General features: G+C 37.8%; 1 protein-coding gene across 1 annotated transcript in view; it reads right to left on the bottom strand.

Annotated features, from left to right (window-relative positions):
• The window catches only part of LOC128649376 (prostaglandin reductase 1-like), a 54750-nt gene that overhangs the window by 1084 nt on the left and 31452 nt on the right, over positions 1 to 22214 (bottom strand). The window contains exons 7-9 of the mRNA XM_053702613.1: positions 17092 to 17247; positions 13648 to 13753; positions 8846 to 8964 (exon numbers count right to left, since the gene is read on the bottom strand). Of these exons, the coding sequence (XP_053558588.1) occupies positions 8846 to 8964; positions 13648 to 13753; positions 17092 to 17247 (381 nt within the window). The remainder of the gene's footprint in view (positions 1 to 8845; positions 8965 to 13647; positions 13754 to 17091; positions 17248 to 22214) is intronic.

The raw sequence follows: 22214 nt of genomic DNA, 5'->3' as shown, positions 1-22214 counted from the left end.
CAAACAGGGAAGATGTTTGACGAAAATCCTTAGTAACTTGTAAGTAAAACTTCAAGGCACGGACTACGTCCAGATTATGTAAAAGACGTTCCTTCTTTGAAGAAGAATTAGGACACAATGATGGAACAACAATCTCTTGATTGATATTCTTGTTAGAAACCACCTTAGGTAAAAACCCAGGTTTGGTACGCAGAACTACCTTATCTGCAAGAAAAATCAGATAAGGAGAATCACATTGTAAGGCAGATAGCTCAGAGACTCTCCGAGCCGAGGAAATAGCCATCAAAAACAGAACTTTCCAAGATAAAAGTTTAATATCAATGGAATGAAGGGGTTCAAACGGAACTCCTTGAAGAACTTTAAGAACCAAGTTTAAGCTCCACGGCGGAGCAACAGGTTTAAACACAGGCTTAATTCTAACCAAATCCTGGCAAAATGCCTGAACGTCTGGAACCTCTGCCAGACGCTTGTGCAAAAGAATAGACAGAGCAGAAATCTGTCCCTTTAAGGAACTAGCTGATAATCCTTTGTCCAAGCCCTCTTGGAGAAAAGACAATATTCTAGGAATCCTAACCTTACTCCATGAGTAATTCTTGGATTCACACCAATAAGGATATTTACTCCATATCTTGTGGTAGATTTTCCTGGTAACAGGCTTTCGTGCCTGTATTAAGGTATCAATGACTGACTCGGAGAAGCCACGCTTTGATAGAATCAAGCGTTCAATCTCCATGCAGTCAGTCTCAGAGAAATTAGATTTGGATGATTGAAAGGACCTTGTATCAGAAGGTCCTGTCTTAGAGGCAGAGGCCATGGTGGAAAGGATGACATGTCCACTAGGTCTGCATACCAAGTCCTGCGTGGCCACGCAGGTGCTATCAGAATCACAGATGCTCTCTCCTGTTTGATTTTGGCAATCAGTCGAGGGAGCAGAGGAAACGGTGGAAACACATAAGCCAGGTTGAAGAACCAAGGCGCTGCTAGAGCATCTATCAGCGTCGCTTCTGGGTCCCTGGACCTGGATCCGTAACAAGGGAGCTTGGCGTTCTGGCGAGACGCCATGAGATCCAACTCTGGTTTGCCCCAACAATGAATCAATTGAGCAAACACCTCCGGATGGAGTTCCCACTCCCCCGGATGGAAAGTCTGACGACTTAGAAAATCCGCCTCCCAGTTCTCCACGCCTGGGATATGGATTGCTGACAGGTGGCAAGAGTGGGACTCTGCCCAGCGAATTATTTTTGAGACTTCTAACATCGCTAGGGAACTCCTGGTTCCCCCTTGATGGTTGATGTAAGCCACAGTCGTGATGTTGTCCAACTGAAATCTGATGAACCTCAGTGTTGCTAACTGAGGCCAAGCCAGAAGAGCATTGAATATCGCTCTTAACTCCAGAATATTTATTGGAAGGAGTTTCTCCTCCTGAGTCCACGATCCCTGTGTCTTCAGGGAGTTCCAGACTGCACCCCAACCTAGAAGGCTGGCATCTGTTGTTACAATTGTCCAATCTGGCCTGCGAAAGGTCATACCCTTGGACAGGTGGACCCGAGACAACCACCAGAGAAGAGAATCTCTGGTCTCTTGATCCAGATTTAGCAGAGGGGACAAATCTGTGTAATCCCCATTCCACTGACTCAGCATGCATAATTGCAGCGGTCTGAGATGTAGGCGCGCAAATGGCACTATGTCCATTGCCGCTACCATTAAGCCGATTACCTCCATACACTGAGCCACCGAAGGGCGCGGAATGGTGTGAAGAACATGGCAAGCATTTAGAAGTTTTGATAACCTGGACTCCGTCAGGTAAATTTTCATTTCTACAGAATCTATAAGAGTCCCTAAGAAGGAGACTCTTGTGAGTGAGTGGGGATAGAGAACTCTTTTCCTCGTTCACTTTCCACCCGTGCGACCTCAGAAATGCCAGAACTATCTCTGTATGAGACTTGGCAACTTGAAAGTTTGACGCCTGTATCAGGATGTCGTCTAGATACGGAGCTACCACTATGCCTCGCGGTCTTAGAACCGCCAGAAGTGAGCCCAGAACCTTTGTAAAGATTCTCGGGGCTGTAGACAACCCGAAGGGAAGAGCTACAAATTGGTAATGCCTGTCTAGAAAGGCAAACCTTAGAAACCGATGATGGTCTTTGTGAATCGGTATGTGAAGGTAGGCATCCTTTAGGTCCACTGTGGTCATGTACTGACCCTCTTGGATCATGGGTAGGATGGTCCGAATAGTTTCCATATTGAAAGATGGAACTCTGAGGAATTTGTTTAAGATCTTTAGATCCAAAATTGGTCTGAAGGTTCCCTCTTTTTTGGGAACCACAAACAGATTTGAATAAAAACCCTGTCCTTGTTCCGTCCGCGGAACTGGATGGATCACTCCCATAATTAGGAGGTCTTGCACACAGCGTAGGAATGCCTCTTTCTTTATCTGATTTGCAGATAGCCTTGAAAGATGAAATCTCCCTTGTGGAGGGGAAGCTTTGAAGTCCAGAAGATATCCCTGAGATATGATCTTGAACATCTCTTGCCCATGCCTGGGCGAAGAGAGAAAGTCTGCCCCCTACTAGATCCATCGCCGGATAGGGGGCCGTTCCTTCATGCTGTCTTAGAGGCAGCAGCAGGCTTTCTGGCCTGCTTGCCTTTGTTCCAGGACTGGTTAGGTTTCCAGGCCTGCTTAGATTGAGCAAAAGTTCCCTCTTGCTTTGAAGCGGAGGAAGTTGATGCTGCACCTGCCTTGAAATTTCGAAAGGCACGAAAATTAGACTGTTTGGCCTTTGCTTTGGCCCTGTCCTGAGGAAGGGTATGACCCTTACCTCCAGTAATGTCAGCAATAATTTCCTTCAAACCAGGCCCGAATAAGGTCTGCCCCTTGAAAGGAATGTTGAGTAATTTAGACTTCGAAGTCACGTCAGCTGACCAGGATTTAAGCCATAGCGCCCTACGCGCCTGGATGGCGAATCCGGAATTCTTAGCCGTTAGTTTAGTCAAATGAACAATGGCATCAGAAACAAATGAGTTAGCTAGCTTAAGTGTTCTATGCTTGTCAATAATTTCAGTCAATGGAGCTGTATGGATGGCCTCTTCCAGGGCCTCAAACCAGAATGCCGCCGCGGCCATGACAGGCGCTATGCATGCAAGGGGCTGTAAAATAAAACCTTGTTGAATAAACATTTTCTTAAGGTAACCCTCCAATTTTGTATCCATTGGATCTGAAAAAGCACAACTGTCCTCAACTGGGATAGTGGTACGCTTTGCTAAAGTAGAAACTGCTCCCTCCACCTTAGGGACCGTCTGCCATAAGTCCTGTGTAGTGGCATCTATTGGAAACATTTTTCTAAATATAGGAGGTGGGGAAAAAGGCACACCCGGTCTATCCCACTCCTTGCTAATAATTTCTGTAAGCCTTTTAGGTATAGGAAAAACATCAGTACACACCGGCACTGCATAGTATTTATCCAGCCTACACAATTTCTCTGGTACTGCAACTGTGTTACAGTCATTCAGAGCAGCTAATACCTCCCCAAGCAATACACGGAGGTTCTCAAGCTTAAATTTAAAATTAGAAATCTCTGAATCAGGTTTCCCCGAATCAGAGACGTCACCCACAGACTGAAGCTCTCCGTCCTCATGATCTGCATATTGTGACGCAGTATCAGACATGGCCCTTACAGCATCTGCGCGCTCTGTATTTCTCCTAACCCCAGAGCAATCGCGCTTGCCTCTTAATTCAGGCAACCTGGATAATACCTCTAACAGGGTATTATTCATGATTGCAGCCATGTCCTGCAAGGTAATCGCTATGGGTGTCCCTGATGCAATTGGCGCCATATTAGCGTGCATCCCCTGAGCGGGAGGCGAAGGGTCTGACACGTGGGGAGAGTTAGTCGGCATAACTTCCCCCTCGTCAGAATCTTCTGGTGATATTTCTTTTATAGTTAAAGACTGATCTTTACTGTTTAAGGTGAAATCAATACATTTAGTACACATTCTCCTATGGGGCTCCAACATGGCTTTCAAACATAATGAACAAGTTGTTTCCTCTGTGTCAGACATTTTTAAACAGACTAGCAATGAGACTAGCAAGCTTGGAAAACACTCTAAACAAGTTTACAAGCAATATAAAAAACGTTACTGCACCTTTAAGAAACACAAATTTTTGCCAAAATTTGAAATAACAGTGAAAAAAGGCAGTTACACTAACAAAATTTTTACAGTGTATGTAACAAGTTAGCAGAGCATTGCACCCACTTGCAAATGAATGATTAACCCCTTAATACCAAACACAGAATAATAACTGACAAAAACGTTTTTTTTTTTTTTTTTAAATAGTCACAACTGCCACAGCTCTACTGTGGCTTGTTGCCTCCCTCAAAAACGACTTTGAAGCCTTTTGAGCACTCCAGAGATATCCTGGATCATGCAGGAAGAAGCTGGATGTCTGTGTCTGTAATTTTTGCTGCACAAAAAAACCCCTCCCACTCATATTACAACAGTGGAAAGTCAGGAAACTGTTACTAGGCAGAATTCAAGCCAGCCATGTGGAAAAAAACTAGGCCCCAATAAGTTTTATCACCAAACATATATAAAAACGATTAAACATGCCAGCAAACGTTTTATATTACATTTTTATAAGAGTATGTATCTCTATTAATAAGCCTGATACCAGTAGCTCTCACTGCATTTAAGGCTTTACTTACATTAGTTCAGTATCAGCAGCATTTTCTAGCAAATTCCATCCCTAGAAAAATATTAACTGCACATACCTTATTGCAGGAAAACCTGCACGCCATTCCCTCTCTGAAGTTACCTCACTCCTCAGAATATGTGAGAACAGCCATGGATCTTAGTTACTTCTGCTAAGATCATAGAAAACGCAGGCAGATTCTTCTTCTAAATACTGCCTGAGATAAACAGTACACTCCGGTACCATTTAAAAATAACAAACTTTTGATTGAAGAATAAACTAAGTATAAAACACCACACTCCTCTTATGACCTCCATCTTGGTTGAGGCTTGCAAGAGAATAACTGGGTATGACAGTTAGGGGAGGAGCTATATAGCAGCTCTGCTGTGGGTGATCATCTTGCAACTTCCTGTTGGGAAGGAGAATATCCCACAAGTAATGGATGATCCGTGGACTGGATACACTTAACAAGAGAAAATTGGTTTAGTGCTATAGGATACTTGTTTCATAATTTGTAGTTGAACATGTAACAATGATTTTATGACCCATATTGATGCACACAATAATTTACAGGTTACTTCAGGACAAGCAAGTAGACATTTTGGGCTACATTACACGTGGCGATATAGGAAAATCACACCCACGCTAACTTGCACTCATATTGCAAGTTGAAAGTAAACGTGTTTGCTTGAGCGCAATCAAATGTAACACACGTTGGATTATTGCGACTGAAGACCTCGCGTAAATGGTTAGGGATAAAATAAAAGTTGCACTAAACACAACATAAATGCATTCAACTATACTGTTACACTCCAATAAACACTATAAATATTCATAAAAAAGGATTAAAAGGTATATGCAATATGGCCATGTATTTGACTGCAAAGGGCTATAATAGATATCTTTATAAATAAGAATTTTGTAATATTCAATAATGTGTTTTACTGTGTATTGTCTGTAAATATTTAACATTCTAATGTTCTTCACATACAGGAAAATGTTATTTTTATTATTTAATCTATCTATGCCTGTATATATTCCTATAGATATATATTTTACAATAACATTATCAGATGTTTATAGAAATATATAATTAATAATAAAAATTATATTTTTTCTATGTGAAGAACATTAGAATGTGAAATATGAATAACTCACTCGGGTTGCGCGCTTTAGCCCTAAAGAGGTGTTGGGTTAGCGCACATGAAGAATTAGTTGTCTTAAAGGGACAGAAAACCTGAAAATTTTCTTTCATGATTTTGATAGAACATACAAACAACTTTCCTGTTTACTTTTGATATCAAATTTGCTTCATTCTCTTGTTATCCTTTGCTGAAGGAACAGCATTGCACTACTGGCAGCTAACTGAACACATCTAGTTAACCAATCACAAGAGACAAATGTGTGCAGACACCAATCGGCAGCTAGCTCCCACTAGTGTAGTATATGTGCGTATTATTTTTTGAACAAGGGATATCAACAAAACAAAGCTCATTTGAAAATAGAAGTGACTTTAAAGGTGTCTTAAAATAACATGCTCTATCTAAATTATGTAAGTTTAATTTTGACTTTCCTATCCCTTTAAGGTACAATATGTAAAATATTAAATATAAAATATTAATAATTATTATAGATACTGTAAAATATATATTCTATTGTATATTTAGAATTTTTAGTACATCTGTTATAATTATTTACATTAATATTTTTCAATATTTTATATTTAATAAATACATTACGCACCTTAATATAACTCAAAAAGAATTAGTGTACTTCTGTCAGGTTTATGTGCGCACACCCGACAGTAGTACACTAATTCTTCATGTCTGCTTTTTTTTTCTTACAGTATCTATAATTAATAATTATTAATATTTTATATCTAATAGTTTAAATAACGTGCCTTAAGATTAATAATTATTTATAGATGCTAACCTGCCACTGCTTTAGACCTTCATTGCAAAACCCAAATCGCATTACACATTTTACATTCCAATGTTCTTTATAGAAAAAAGTGTAATTGATAGAGATAGAGATGATAGAGATAGAGATGAAAGAGATAGAGATGATAGAGATAGAGATGATAGAGATAGAGATGATAAAGATGATAGAGATAATAGAGATGATAGAAATAGAGATAATAGAGATGATAGAGATGATAGAGATGATAGAGATAGAGATAGAGATGGCTAAAAATATTGAAACCCCTGCATTTCTGTCAGATAATGCACCTCTTTGCCCAGAAAATTGTTTCAAATACAAATGTTTAGGCATTCTCATATTTATTTATTTTGTTTGTATTGGTATGACACAAAAAAGTGGAGAATAAAAAGCCAAATCAGACACATTCCACACAAAACTCCAAAAATGGACTGGACAAAATGATTGGCACCCTCAATTTAATATTTGGGAGCACACCCCTTGGAAAAAAAAATAACTGAAACCAATCACTTCTTGTAATCATCAATGAGTTTTACACCTCTCTACTGGAATTTTGGACCACTCTTCTTTCGCCAACTGCTCTCTCAGATTGGAAGGGTTCCTTTTCCCAACTGCTGCTTTGAGATCTCTCCACAGGTGCTCTATGGGATTGAGATCTGTACTCATTGCTGGCCAGTTCAGTACTCTCCAGAGCTTTGTCTTAAACCATTTCTGGGTACTTTTTGACGCGTGCTTTGGGTCATTGCCCTGCTGTAAGACCCATGACCTCTGACGGAGACCCAACTTTCTGACACTGGGCCCTACATTGCACCACAGAATTTTTTGTTAGTCTTCAGATTTCATAATGCCATGCACACAGTCAAGACATCCAATGCCTTAAGCAGCAAAGCAACCCCAAAATATCAGTGAACCTCCACCATGTTTGACTGTAGGGACTGTATTCTTCATTAAAAGCCTCATTTCTTTTTCTGAAAACAGTAGAATGATGGGCTTTACCAAAAAGCTGTCATTTTGTTTCGTCTGTCCACAGCACATTCTCCCAAAAGGATTTTGGCTTCCTCAGGTAAGTTTTGGCAAACTCCAATCTGGCTTTATGTTTTTGTGTCAGCAGTTGAGTCCTCCTGGGTCTCCTACCATAGCCTCCCTTTTCATTTAGATGGCGACGTATAGTGCAAGCTGACATATTTGTACCCTGTGCCTGAAGGTCAGCTTGAATTTGTCTGGAAGTTGATCGAGGTTCTTGATCCACCATTCGAACAATCCTTCATTGCAATCTTTGATCAATTTTTCTTTTTCGTCCGCATCCAGGGAGATTAAATACAGTGCCATGGGCTGTAAACTTCTTGACAATGTTACGCACAGTGGACACAGGAACATTAAGATCTCTGGAGATGGACTTGTAACCTTGAGATTACAGGAGCATTACAAACTTGGAATGCAATTATTTCTTGCAATTTTGAGAAGGTGCCAATCATTTTATCCAGTCCATTTTTGGAATTTTGAGTGGAATGTGTCAGATTTGGCTTCCCCACCCACACACTTTTTTGTGTCATACAAATACAAACAAAGTAAATAAATATGAGAATGCCTAAACATTTGTAATTGCAACAATTTTCTGGACAAAGTGGTGCATTATCTGACAGAAATGCAGAGGTGCCAATATTTTTGGCCATGACTGTATATGTCATAATGTAAAATATATAGCTATACCTATATATCTATAGGAATAGGTATATATATATTTATATATATTTAATAATAAAAAATAAAATTTTCTTGTATGTGAAGAATATTGGAATGTGAAATATTAATAACTCCTGTTGGGTTAGTGAGCAAACGATAAGGTTGTTTCTTTGCCATCTTCATTAACGTTTCTGGGGAGAATAAGTTAGTGTGGTCGCAATATCCTAAGTCCCTTAGTTAGCGAGCCCCGGATATTGCTTGCACACAAAACTTTTACTTTCAGCTTGTAATACGCGTGCTAACCCGCACATGCAAACAGATTACTTCTAGGGATGCTTATGCATGAGCTGGAGCTCTAAATAGTGCACCACTTGTAATCTAGACCTTTGTCAGTACTTGAGCAAGATTGAAGTGAGAAATTCAGGATGTTTTTCCCATTTCCTCCCTAAATAATAGCAAGCAAAATTTACATGTTAAGCAAAGGCGATCTTTATTCATTTTTCGGGAAGCACGTTTAACAGACATGAATCATACCTCTACAACCCATTCCAAGAGCTGTTTTAGTCCCTCTGGATACTTTTCTTTCCAGCTAAACACTAAAAATCCTTCCATGCGCAGTTGTTTAAAGAGCAAGTATGGCTGTATGTACGGACCTGTGTTAAACACATATCAAAATCATCAATTCAGTAAATGTACAGATTTATATACATATACACACATATATACATAGAAGCAAAGATGATGCACTCTCAGGCTTTTCACAAATAAGTGTCAAATGTATTAGATGACGTTTCAGTTCTACATAAGACCTTTCATCAGATCAAACAATGCAAAGTATACAAACACAGCACAATATATAGTGTCACAAATAAGGGTTAAAGCATAAACATTCCTCCCTTTCCTTAAAAAAAGAGAAAAAAAAAAGAGAAAAAAAAAAGAGAAAAAAAAAAGAGAAAAAAAAAAAGAGAAAAAAAAAGAGAAAAAAAAAGAGAGACAGAGAGAGAGACATAGACAGACAGAGAGAGACAGAGACAGAGAGAGAGAGACACAGAGAGAGAGACAGACAGAGACAGACAGAGAAACAGAGACAGACAGAGAGACAGAGACAGACAGAGAGACAGAGAGAGAGAGAGAGATCCGTTTTCGAAAATTCATGCCAACAATTAGATTTTCATTTTCGTACAATGAATGCACATTTGTCAGTATTTATTAGTTTCCTTTAAAGGGACAGTCTACCATAGAATTGTTATTGTTTTAAAAGATAGATAATCCCTTTATTACCCATTCCCCAGTTTTGCATAACCAACACAGTTATATTAATGTACTTTTTACCTCTGTGATTACCTTGTATCTAGGAACCTTCTTCCAGCCCCCTGATCACATGACTGATTGTTTATTATCTATTGTCTTGCATTTAGCATTGTATTGTGCTAAATCTTAAATAACCCCCTGTGCCTGAACACAGTGTTATCTATATAGCCCACGTGTACTTTCTGTCTCTTTGTGTTGAAAAGAGATATAAAAAGCATGTGATAAGAGGCAGCCCTCAAAGGCTTAGAAATTAGCATATGAGCCTACCTATGTTTAGTTTAAACTAAGAATACCAAGAGAAAAAAAGCAAATTTGATGATTAAAGTAAATTGGAAAGTTGATCAAAATGAAAAGTCCTATCTGAATAATGAAAGTTTAATTTATACTAGACTGTCCCTTTAAATAAATTGTACCTTACACTCTGGAGAAAATGCTAACAGGCTCTAGCTTGAGTGCAGGTCCTGGGAGCCGAATAGCTAAGCGTCCTTTTAGTGTGGCCAGGGCTCAGGCAAGAAGAGGATTGGGTTAGCGCGCTCTCCACATTGCATTAGGGTAAGTATGTAACTAAAGGGTGACCTTTTCCCCTGTAGCTTTGAAACATTTACATTCGTTTAACGATAAGGAATGTACATTTTTAAAGAAAATTAGATTTTCATTTAGTTTTAAACTAAACAAAAACTCAATAGTGCAGACAACAAATATTCAGGGAAATGTCCCTGCACATCTCTAATATACACGCACACTGAATTGGATCATTCTTATTACATTTATAGAAAAAAAATGGAAGGCAATTCCCCTAATTGTACATTATATACATATATCATTTTTAACTGTATAACCATTGAATCTTTGAAAGTACTTTAGTTTATGTGATACCTTAGATACTGGGACACCGTTACAAGGAAGGGTCATGCACTCTCACTATATAATTAGGGATGGTTAATAAGAATAAAATAAATAGTTGTGAGAATAATGCTAAGGAACTACCTCTCAAAATGTTGCTGCCTAAGCACCTAGTTGGCCTACACAGAGGGCCTATCTATCAAGCTCCGAATGGTACTTGATGCCCCGTGTTTCTGGCGAGCCTGCAGACTCGCCAGAAACAGCTGTTATTAAGCAGCGGTCACAAAGACTGCTGCTCCATAACCTGTCTGCCTGCTCAGAGCAGGCGGACAGACAGACATCGTCGGAAATCAACCCGATCGAGTACGATCGGGTTGATTGACACTCCCCTGCTGGCAGGCCATTGGCCGCGAGTCTGCAGGGGGCGGCGTTGCACCAGCAGCTCTTGTTATTTGCGTTACTGTTGCTTTTCTATCATCTTGAATCAGTCTGCCTATTCTCCTCTGCCATCAACAAGGCATTTTCGTCCACGCAACTGCCGCTCACTGGATATTTTCTCTTATAATCCCCAGAGAATGGTTGTGCGTGAAAATCCCAGTAGATCAGCAGATTTTTAAATACTCAGACCAGCCCGTCTGGCACCAACAACCATGCCACGTTCAAAGTCACTTAAATCCCCTTTCTTCCCCATTTTGATGCTTGGTTTGAACTTCAGCAAGTCGTCTTCACCACGTCTAGATGCCTAAATGCATTGAGTTGCTGCCATGTGATTGGCTGATTAGCAATTTGTGTTACCAAGCAATTGAACAGGTGTACCTAATAAAGTGACCGGTGAGTGTATAAGCTTCATGTTATTGGTTCACCCAGTGTGTTAACTAGCTCCCAGTAGTGCACTGCTGCTTCTTCAACAAAGGATACAAAGAGAATAAAGCAAATTAGATAATAGTAAATAAAAAAAGTAAATTGGAAAGTTGTTTACGCCAAATTCTGACCCTACCATCTGAATGTCGCAGCTGAATTTGAGACTCATCAGACCAGGAAACATTTTCCAATCTTTTATTGTCCAATTTTGGTGAGCATGTGCGAAATTGTAGCCTCAGTTTCATGTTCTTAGGTGACAGGAGTGGCACCCGGTGTGGTCTTCTGCTGCTGTAGCCCATCTGCTTCAAGGTTTGATGTGTTGTGCTTTCAGAGATGGTATTCTGCATACCTTCGTTGTAACAAGTGGTTATTTGCGTTACTGTTGCTTTTCTATCATCTTGAATCAGTCTGCCTATTCTCCTCTGCCATCAACAAGGCATTTTCGTCCACGCAACTGCCGCTCACTGGATATTTTCTCTTATAATCCCCAGAGAATGGTTGTGCGTGAAAATCCCAGTAGATCAGCAGATTTTTAAATACTCAGACCAGCCCGTCTGGCACCAACAACCATGCCACGTTCAAAGTCACTTAAATCCCCTTTCTTCCCCATTCTGATGCTTGGTTTGAACTTCAGCAAGTCGTCTTCACCACGTCTAGATGCCTAAATGCATTGAGTTGCTGCCATGTGATTGGCTGATTAGCAATTTGTGTTACCAAGCAATTGAACAGGTGTACCTAATAAAGTGACCGGTGAGTGTATAAGCTTCATGTTATTGGTTCACCCAGTGTGTTAACTAGCTCCCAGTAGTGCACTGCTGCTTCTTCAACAAAGGATACAAAGAGAATAAAGCAAATTAGATAATAGTAAATAAAAAAAAGTAAATTGGAAAGTTGTTTAAAATTGTATTCTATATCTAAATCACAAAAAGAAAAAATGTGGGTTTCATGTCCCTTTAAATTCTTGTTAAGTGCTTCAGGTTTTCAGAAGAAAATAAAAAAGAACAAAAAAACAAAACACGCACCACTAAGGATTTGTCTTTGGAATGGCGACAAATTTGGCAACAATGTTTCAGAACTTGTATAGAAATTACCAAAAATTTACAAAGAGACTCATGTAGCAAAAGTCTGTGCATATAAAGTTACAGCTGAAAACTGAACGCAAACTGATACCCAAAGAAGTGAACCTTTTGTTAATAAAGAGTTCCTGGGTAAGTGGTAAGGCAGTTTTCAAGCTATGCAATGGAAGCAAACAGCAATTTTCAATTAAGAGCTGAATACAAGAACTTCACTGCTTTTTCATACCTGAAGAGAGAATTTACCCTCTGGCATGAACACAAGCTTTTTTTTGCCAATAAACAGATATACAGTATAGAGAGGATTCACACGGAGTAGATGAATCGGTGACTTACAGAAAGAGGTGCACACTGTGTTCCTTATATACAGTGGTAGAAGTATAGTTTGGGTTTGCAAAACCCTGCTTTAAAAAGGGGCATGAATGTCAAAATTTTACTTTTATAATTCAGATACAGAATGCAATTTAAAAAACAAAACAAGAGGTTACTTATGTCATTAAATTGACTTTGTTCTCATGGTATAACATTCCAAACACTGATGTCATATTTCTCAAGATACATGCCCACTTCTGATTATATCTAGATATGCTGTGCAAAAAAGGGTGACAACACAACAAAGAAAATGTGATAAACTGAAAGTTTTTTTTTTGTTTTTTGTTTTTTTTAAATTGCATGTTGTAATTCTTGATTTGCTTGTATGCATGTTCATAATGCACAGCCAGAAGCTGCCCCTACTCAGCCACTGAAAACAACAAAAATTGCCCTCATAGCAGGTCTGTTCTCCTCCAGAAAATTGAAGCTTCACTCTTGTTATCCCTAAAGAATTTCTTTACACTGTACCCAAGAGCTCTATGGTACCAAAAGCACTACACAAAAGGAAACTTCCATAAATTGCTTAATTCTAAATCAGATGAACTGCCAAAACATCTCTAGATCTGTAATAAACTTAAACAGTTATTTAGTATGGCCATATTACAAACATGGTGTATTTAAGTATTGCAAATTGAACTTGTTACTGAAGAGAGGACTTGGATCTTCATCTATATTATTTCAATTTGATAAATGTCTCTCAAGATCTGCATTTCTTCAGCCTAATGTAAGGGCTAATGTAGAAAAGAAGTTCCTTTTAAGGATGTGATTTCTAGATCTCTCTTTAAACTATAGATTGTTCATATGCTTCTACTACTGATAAGTACTGAGGTAGAGATTTACAAAATATTTGTTGTCATAACTTTAGACAAAGCATACCAATCTGAGGAACTGAATCATTGTACATAGATATGGCGCCACATACTGCTATTCTTCCAAAATCCTTCATTTGCTGAAGTGCAGTGTCTGCGTACTTTCCCCCAACCTGCCAATACAAAGCACGCACTTATGTAAAAACTAAATATGCCATATTAATCACAGAATAAGATATGTTACAAATAGTATAAATGCAATCTTACTTTAAAACTGAAAGTAACAGTTGACATCATATTATGGAAAAATAAACAATTTTAAGAATATTTTGTATGGTAATACACTGAGTCATTTGTGGTTTCTAGTTCATAATAGATTTTTTTTTTTTTTTAAATTAAAAAAGTAATGTGTGCTCACTTTTAATTCATATTATAAAAAAAAACTGAGGAGAGCGTTTTAGGTTTTAGAGTAAAGTTTGGAAGCATTTTGGAATGACTAAGCAAGTCATTTATACTTAAAAAAATTTAAACAAGTGCTAATACCTATAAAGCACAATCAAAAAGTGTTTCAACAGAAATTTATCAACTCAAATTATGTAACAATAGGAAAAGTTCACAGATCAATACCAGTACAATCGTGAGAATATCAATGAGACGTAGAAATATGAAGAATTAGCAGTGCCAGATAGCCAAATTGATAAAACGTCAGGTGGTTAAACTGAGGAGGAATGCCATATATACACCAGGTGAGACTTAAAGAATGCTCTAAACACATAATAATATGCACATAAGAAAAGCCTCACTATTACAATGGAGGTCGGACGTAAAATGCAGGGAATTAGCCCTAAGCTATCCACCACCGCTAGCTCTGCTACCAACACTATAGGGAGGCACAACAGCCCAGTAACCCAATTTAGAACATAACAAGCAGGAATCAGCGTATGGTGTAAGCAGGAATAAGACCAGTCAGTGTAATCAGGTGCAGCTCCCGTTCACTAACTTATCCTTGTTATAGTACTAGAAGAAAAAAGAATTTGGTATAAAGCTATAAGAACAACTCTGATTAAATCACATTTATTAAAAACATAGAGCACACAAAACATACTCACTTACTGATAAAATGACAAAGATGGGTGTCCGTAACCACAGTTACACTCTCGCTACCTGTTATTCTATGGGGACTTCAGTTAGATGCGGCTCACAAGAAATATAGTAGGTGAAGCCGGTCCGAAGCACAAACTTGTCTCATGATATCAAGTTTATACAGTGAGGGAAAAAATTATTTGATCCCCTGCTGATTTTGTACGTTTGCCCACTGACAAAGAAATATTTGGTCTATGGGGCCAATTTATCAAGCTTGATGCCCCTTGTTTCCAGCGAGCCTTCAGGCTCGCCGGAAACAGAAGATATGAAGCAGCGGTCTAAAGACTGCTGCTCCATTACTTGTCCGCCTGCTCTGAGGCCGCGGCCAGAAATTAACCTGATCCTATAAGAGCAGGTTGATTGACACCCCCTTCTAGCCGCGGATCTGCAGGGGGCGGCATTGGACAAGCATTTCACAAGAACTGCTGGTGCAATGATAAATGCTGACAACGTATATAATTTTATTGGTAGGTTTATTTGAACAGTGAGAGACAGAATAACAACAAAAAATCCAGAAAAATGCATTTTCAAAAAAGTTATAAATTGATTTGAATTTTAATAAGTATTTGACCCCTTTGCAAAACATGACTTAGTACTTGGTGGCAAAACCCTTGTTGGCAATCACAGAGGTCAGACGACACCAGGTTTACACACATCTCAGGAGGGATTTTGTCCCACTAATCTTTGCAGATCCTCTCCGAGTCATTAAGGTTTTGGGACTGATGTTTCAAACCTTCAGCTTCGCTCCCTCCACAGATTTTCTATGGGATTAAGGTCTGGAGACTGGCTAGGCCACTCCAGGACCTTAATGTGCTTCTTCTTGAGCCACTCCTTTGTTGCCTTGGCCTTGTGTTTTGGGTCATTGTCATGCTGGAATACCCATCCACGTCCCATTTTCAATGCCCTGGCTGAGGGAAGGAGGTTCTCACCCAAGATTTGACAGTACATGGCCCCGTCCATTGTGCCTTTGATGTGGTGCAGTTGTCCTGTACCCTTAGCAGAAAAACCATAATGTTTCCACCTCCATGTTTGACGGTGGGGATGGTGTTCTTGGGGGTCATAGGAAACCAAACACGGCAAGTTGAGTTGATGCCAAAGAGCTTGATTTTGGTCTCATCTAACCACAACACTTTCACCCAGTTCTCCTCTGAATCATTCAGATGTTCATTGGCAAACTGCAGATGGGCCTGAACATGTGCTTTGTAAGCAGGGGGACCTTACGGGTGCAGTGGGTTGCCAATTGTTTTCTTGGTTACTTTGGTCCCAGCTGCCTTGAGATCATTGACTAGATCCTCCCGTGTAGTTCTGGGCTTATTCCTTACCAGTCTTATGATCATTGAAACTCCACGGGGGGAGATCTTGCGTGGAGCCCCAGACCGAGGGAGATTGACAGTTATTTTGTGTTTCTTCAATTTGTGAATAATCGCACCAACTGTTGTCACCTTCTCACCAAGCTGCTTGGCGATGGTCTTGTAGCCCATTCCAGCCTTGTGTAGGTCTACAATCTTGTCCCTGACATCCTTGGACAGCTCTTTGGTTTTGGTCATGGTGGAGAGAGAGTGCTTAAGAGAGTGCTCCTTATCTCAGCTCGTTACCTGTATAAAAGACACCTGGGAGCCAGAAATCTTGCTGATTGATAGAAGATCACATACTTATTTCACTCATTAAAATGCAAATCAATGTATAACTTTTTTGAAATGCGTTTTTTTCTGGATTTTTTTGTAGCAATTCTGTCTCTCACTGTTCTAATAACCTACCATTAAAATTATAGACTGATAATTCCTTGTCAGTGGGCAAACGTACAAAATCAGCAGGGGATCAAATATTTTTTTCCCTCACTGTAGATCCAATAAGATTCCTGCTGTCTCTATTTTAATAATCTCTGTCACCAACAGATTAATAAAATTGAGATACCAGGAATCTTCTTGGATCTATAAACTTGATACCATGAGACCCTAGGGGTTGAATGCAGATATTTGCACCCAGGAGATCCTCGCTATTGTGGTCACGTGGACTAGGATGTTAGCGGCCCGGAACGCCAAGAAAGTACTAACAGCTGTGCGTTGTACCGGATTCGCCTACTATATTTCTTGTGAGCCGCATCTAACTAAAGTCCCCATAGACTAACAGGGTGCGAGAGTGTAACTGTGGTTACGTACACCCATCTTTGTCATTTTATCAGTAAGTGAGCATGTAATGTGTGCTCTCTGTTTTTAATAAACGTGATTGAATCGGAGTTGCGCTTCTTATATCTTTATTTCAGATAAGCAAGTAATGTGCTTGCATGCTGAGATTGCTGCCAAATAAGTCAAAATTGAGATAGCAATTGCCACCTTTTGTGAGTTCTTGTAGCTCTATATTAACTTACATTCTCAAAATAGCAATCATAACCTTCTGGAGATGCTTGCTTCAGAGCTTCCTCTAATGAGCTCACAGTCTTGTAGTTAAATGCTTCATCAAAACCAATTTCTTTTAAATATGCAACTTTTTCTTCTGAGCCAGCAGAACCAACCACTTTGCAGCCCTGGGGCAACAAAAAAAAAGAAAAAAGGAAAGAAAATAGGTTATCATGTTTTAAAAGGGACAATAAATATCTTGTGGTTTTTTTTTTTTTTTTTTTTTTTTAAATTAATAATAAAGTGCATATTCAATATATTCTAGAGAGGCCAAAAACAAAATCTGTAACCTAGGTTTTCTTCAATATGCTGCAAATCAAATAGCTGGTTATAATAAAACCTATGTTACAGAATTTGCTTTTGGAGCTTTTCAAGGGAGAGTAAGATTAGCAGATTTTTATACAAACACAAGCAGTGTTTAATGTGCAGGTGCCATTAAAATAAGAACTAAGGTCTCTACAATACTAGAAATAAGTTAAATGTATACACACAAATATATATCAGCAAAGCCCCAGTTTACTTAGTGACACATATAGATCTTCAATGACACCTGAAATTATTTTACTCTGGAAACATATTTTACAAAGTGTTTGACACATTATCAGTCAGACATGGTTGTGACTAGGGATGGAAGAATCTGCTGAAAGTGTAATTCGTTTGGTAGAATAGTCCTGTGGACATTCATTTTGGACAATAGAATGTTGATAAGAATGAAAATCCATTAAAATTCGGTAATCGAATGTTACTTTCTTTTTCGAATGTTCATAATGAAATTGAATATCCACATTTGAAATTTCAAATGTAACATTAGATTTAACAAATACTATTCAGAAGTTCAATAGTTCATGTGGTAGGGAATTTAGTAAATTGATACATAATAGAAAAAATATATATACACATTTGAATTTCTATTTTGAATATTGCATAGACTATTACATTTAAAGACAACATTACAAATACTATTACAAATGTATAGATTCATATTTTTTGTATTCGAATATTGCATAATTCAAATATTACATTTAAAAAGAGCATCAGAAATACTATTACAAATATATAGATTTTAATGTTCAAATTAGAATATTGCATAATTAGAATATTACATTTGAAAAGAGCATTAGAAATACTATTACAAATATATATATATAATTCAAATTGAATATTACATTTAAAGAAAGCATTAGAAATACTATTATATAAAACGAATGTTAGAATGTTGTGCAAACATTCGAAAATCAAAACGAACTAATGTGTTAAAATTTGTTTCAATTTTCGAATGCTGCAAAACATTTGCCCATCCCTAGCTGTGACACAACTCAATGCAGTGCACACTTAAGCCAAACTCCTATTCTAGTTCTTGCTTGTAATATCATCTATGAAATATACATAATTAGTTTCTTCCAAGGTCATCTGAAAATTATGGAGCGTGTGGGCCAGACTTAAAAAAAAAGTATTAGCATTTAGGTGAAAATAAATATTTTATCTATTTTAACAATGCAGCTAAACTTGTTTTACAAGAAACTGTTTGTGTAGCCCTTCACCTAGTAAAGTGCTTCACCTTCTAATCTTTCAAATCTGTCAAAACTCAGCAGGAGGAGTAGAAATAAATATGTACTGGGACAACAGACAATAGAAAGAAATGAAACTATAGTCATGTGAACTTTAAGAACAGTCCCAATACTTCACAAAGGAAGGTATTTTCATAACTGCCAGCTGCTGTTAAAGGGGCATTAAATACTAAGGACAGATTACAAGTGGAGTGGTATTTAACACTCCCGCTTGAATGCTAACTCATGCTAGAAGTAAGCTTTTTGCACGCATTGGGTAGCGCTCGTATTACAACTTGAAAATAAAAGGTTTCTTTCATGTAATTAGCAAGAGTCCATGAGCTAGTGACGTATGGGATATACATTCCTACCAGGAGGGGCAAAGTTTCCCAAACCTCAAAATGCCTACAAATACACCCCTCACCACACCCACAATTCAGTTTGAATCTTCTGCTTATGTTTTTCGTTAAACTTTATTTTGGGTGTGGATTATTTTCAGCAGGAATTGGCTGTCTTTATTTTATCCCTCCCTCTCTAGTGACTCTTGTGTGGAAAAGATCCACATCTTGGGTAATCATTATCCCATACGTCACTAGCTCATGGACTCTTGCTAATTACATGAAAGAAAACATAATTTATGTAAGAACTTACCTGATAAATTCATTTCTTTCATATTAGCAAGAGTCCATGAGGCCCGCCCTTTTTTTGTGGTGGTTATGATTTTGTATAAAGCACAATTATTCCAATTCCTTATTTTATATGCTTTCGCACTTTTTTATCACCCCACTTCTTGGCTATTCGTTAAACTGAATTGTGGGTGTGGTGAGGGGTGTATTTGTAGGCATTTTGAGGTTTGGGAAACTTTGACCCTCCTGGTAGGAATGTATATCCCATACGTCACTAGCTCATGGACTCTTGCTAATATGAAAGAAATGAATTTATCAGGTAAGTTCTTACATAAATTATGTTTTTCACTTGTGCTCTAACCCGATGTGCACAAAAAGACAAAGAAAGAATATCACGATTGCATAATGTATTCCCCCATAAAAATCAATGGAGTAAAAATACTGGGAAAGAACATAACACCCTACTAGTGTGCAAACTCAATTGCATATTCTCAAGCACGCTAACCTGACATTAAAATATTAATATTTCACATAGCAGAATATGTTCTATTTATTCATAAATATATATTTCTATGTATATTTGATGGTATTTTAGTACAATATATATATATATATATATATATATATATATATATATATATTTTATAATACACAGTATAGCACTTTATTAAGTATGAATATTGCATAAATATTATTTTTCATATGTTCACTACTTGAATGCAAAGGGCTCCAATGCACTTATATATTTATGTCTATATATGTATACATATGTATTTATGCGTTTATATTTGTCTATATGTCTTTAAAAATATATATACCCATATAAATACATACATACATATCTACACACACATATATATATATATATATTTATTTATATACATTACATATTTAAACATTTATATGTATGTATCTCAATGTTAAAGCCCTTTGCTTGCCTTTTCTTTCTAACACCTAAGACCTCATATCTTTGAGTGTATATATATATATATATATATATATATAAATATATATATATATATATATATATATATATATATATATATATATATATATATATATATATATATATAAATAAAACAGTCTTGTAGGTATGGGCACTCACAGGAATTTTAATTTAAATAATTCAAGCTTTATAGGAGAAATTCCTTAAAAGTCAATGTCGATGTTTCGGCCACAAGTGGGGCCTTTATCAAGACAACATGTCATACAAATATGGCAAAATGCGAACATAGAAGCGACATCAAGCCGCCCTCCCAGCGTCAATAGGTAGAATATTGATGCTGGGAGGGTGGCTTGATGCTGCTTCAATGTTCGCATTATGCCATACTCATATGACATGTCTTGATAAAGGCCCGACTTGTGGCCGAAACATCGACATTGACTTTTAAGGAATTTCTCCAATAAAGCTTAAATTATTTAAATTAAAATTCGCTTTTATTCTTTCTGTTCCAGTTTATGTCTTTGAACTAAGAATCTAATAAGAGCTCTATTTGACTTTGTTCCTAAAAAGGACCTAAATTTAAGACTATATATATATTGCTACTATCATACCAGTCCATTTATTTTTTGCTCAATCAGGGCATACTTGCAATATATTGAACACCATTTTTATATTTTTTCAGGGATACCTAGCCTCATTTATCGAATTATCTATGTCTATCAATCTGTATATTCAGATTAATTTAATCTGTATTTTGTGCAATGCTTTGTAAACTGTATATGTTATTTGTGTGTATACCTTAGTGGGTCCACAGATTTATTCATCTAACAAGTAGTTTATAAAGTTACTGATCTTACTACCGATTTGAAACATACTTACCCTGATATTACTCATTTATTGTTACACCACTATATAGGTTGCGCCACTAGAGTCTTCCCTTATATGTTCTGTGGTCTGTCTTTCCCCACCCCTTTATTGTACACTATTACTACATTCTATCTGGTGATGGGGAAGTAGGGGTCCCTATCATCTAGATAGTGTCTCTAGGGCTCAGGGCCGCCACTAGAAATTTTGGGGCCCCTGACTTAACCATTGATCAGGGCCCCCCTCCTTTGACATGTGCATTTTTTGACCAAGTGACTAAAACGTATATGCACTTTATTCTTAAGTGTCTATTTAAACTTGGAAATGTTGTAAAGGTAGTAACATACACTGAAACACACACACACACACTCACACATAAGGATTCACATATAGACACTCTAGCAAACACGCAAAGAAACTGAGAAATAGACACCCAAACAGACACTTAGCACTTTTTACATTGACCTGACAAGTAATAAGGTAAACTACAGTTTTGTAAAAAAAGGAGATTTAGAAAACAAAATATGGAGTTCTTATTATCTTTTTGTAAAGGAAGATGCCAACTAAATGATGACAACAGCATGCAGTGGCTGAAAGGAAGGGCCCTGAACTGCCTAAACAATAATTTTAAGGTTAAATGGTAGATTGGTGACTTCCGGAAAGGTCTCATTAGTCTCAAAGTCTGTAGAAAGATGTGAATAATCAGTAGTAAGGTCAAAATGTCCTAAAAAGGAACAGACAATGGACACACACAAACTCAAACTTGCACATACACCCAAGGAAACACCAACAGAGACAGTCTCAGAAAACACACAAAGACATACACACACACACAAATATACCCACAGAAAACACAGAAAGACATACATATACACCCTCACTGAGACATCCACAGAAAACACACAAAGACATACACACACCCTCACAGAGACACCCACAGAAAATACACACCCTACATCCACAGAAAACACAGACATACATACACACACACACACCCTCACAGAGACATCCACAGAAAACAGAGACATACACACCCACCCTCACAGAGGCATCCAGAGAAAATACACAAAGACAAACACACGCCCACCCTCACAGAGACACCCATAGAAAAAGCT

The sequence above is a fragment of the Bombina bombina genome, chromosome 2 (assembly GCF_027579735.1).
Source record: "Bombina bombina isolate aBomBom1 chromosome 2, aBomBom1.pri, whole genome shotgun sequence".
In the NCBI taxonomy this organism is placed as follows: Eukaryota; Metazoa; Chordata; class Amphibia; order Anura; family Bombinatoridae; genus Bombina; species Bombina bombina.
The sequence above is the reverse complement of the archived record's forward strand: the minus strand, read 5'-3'. Positions and strand labels throughout refer to the sequence as shown.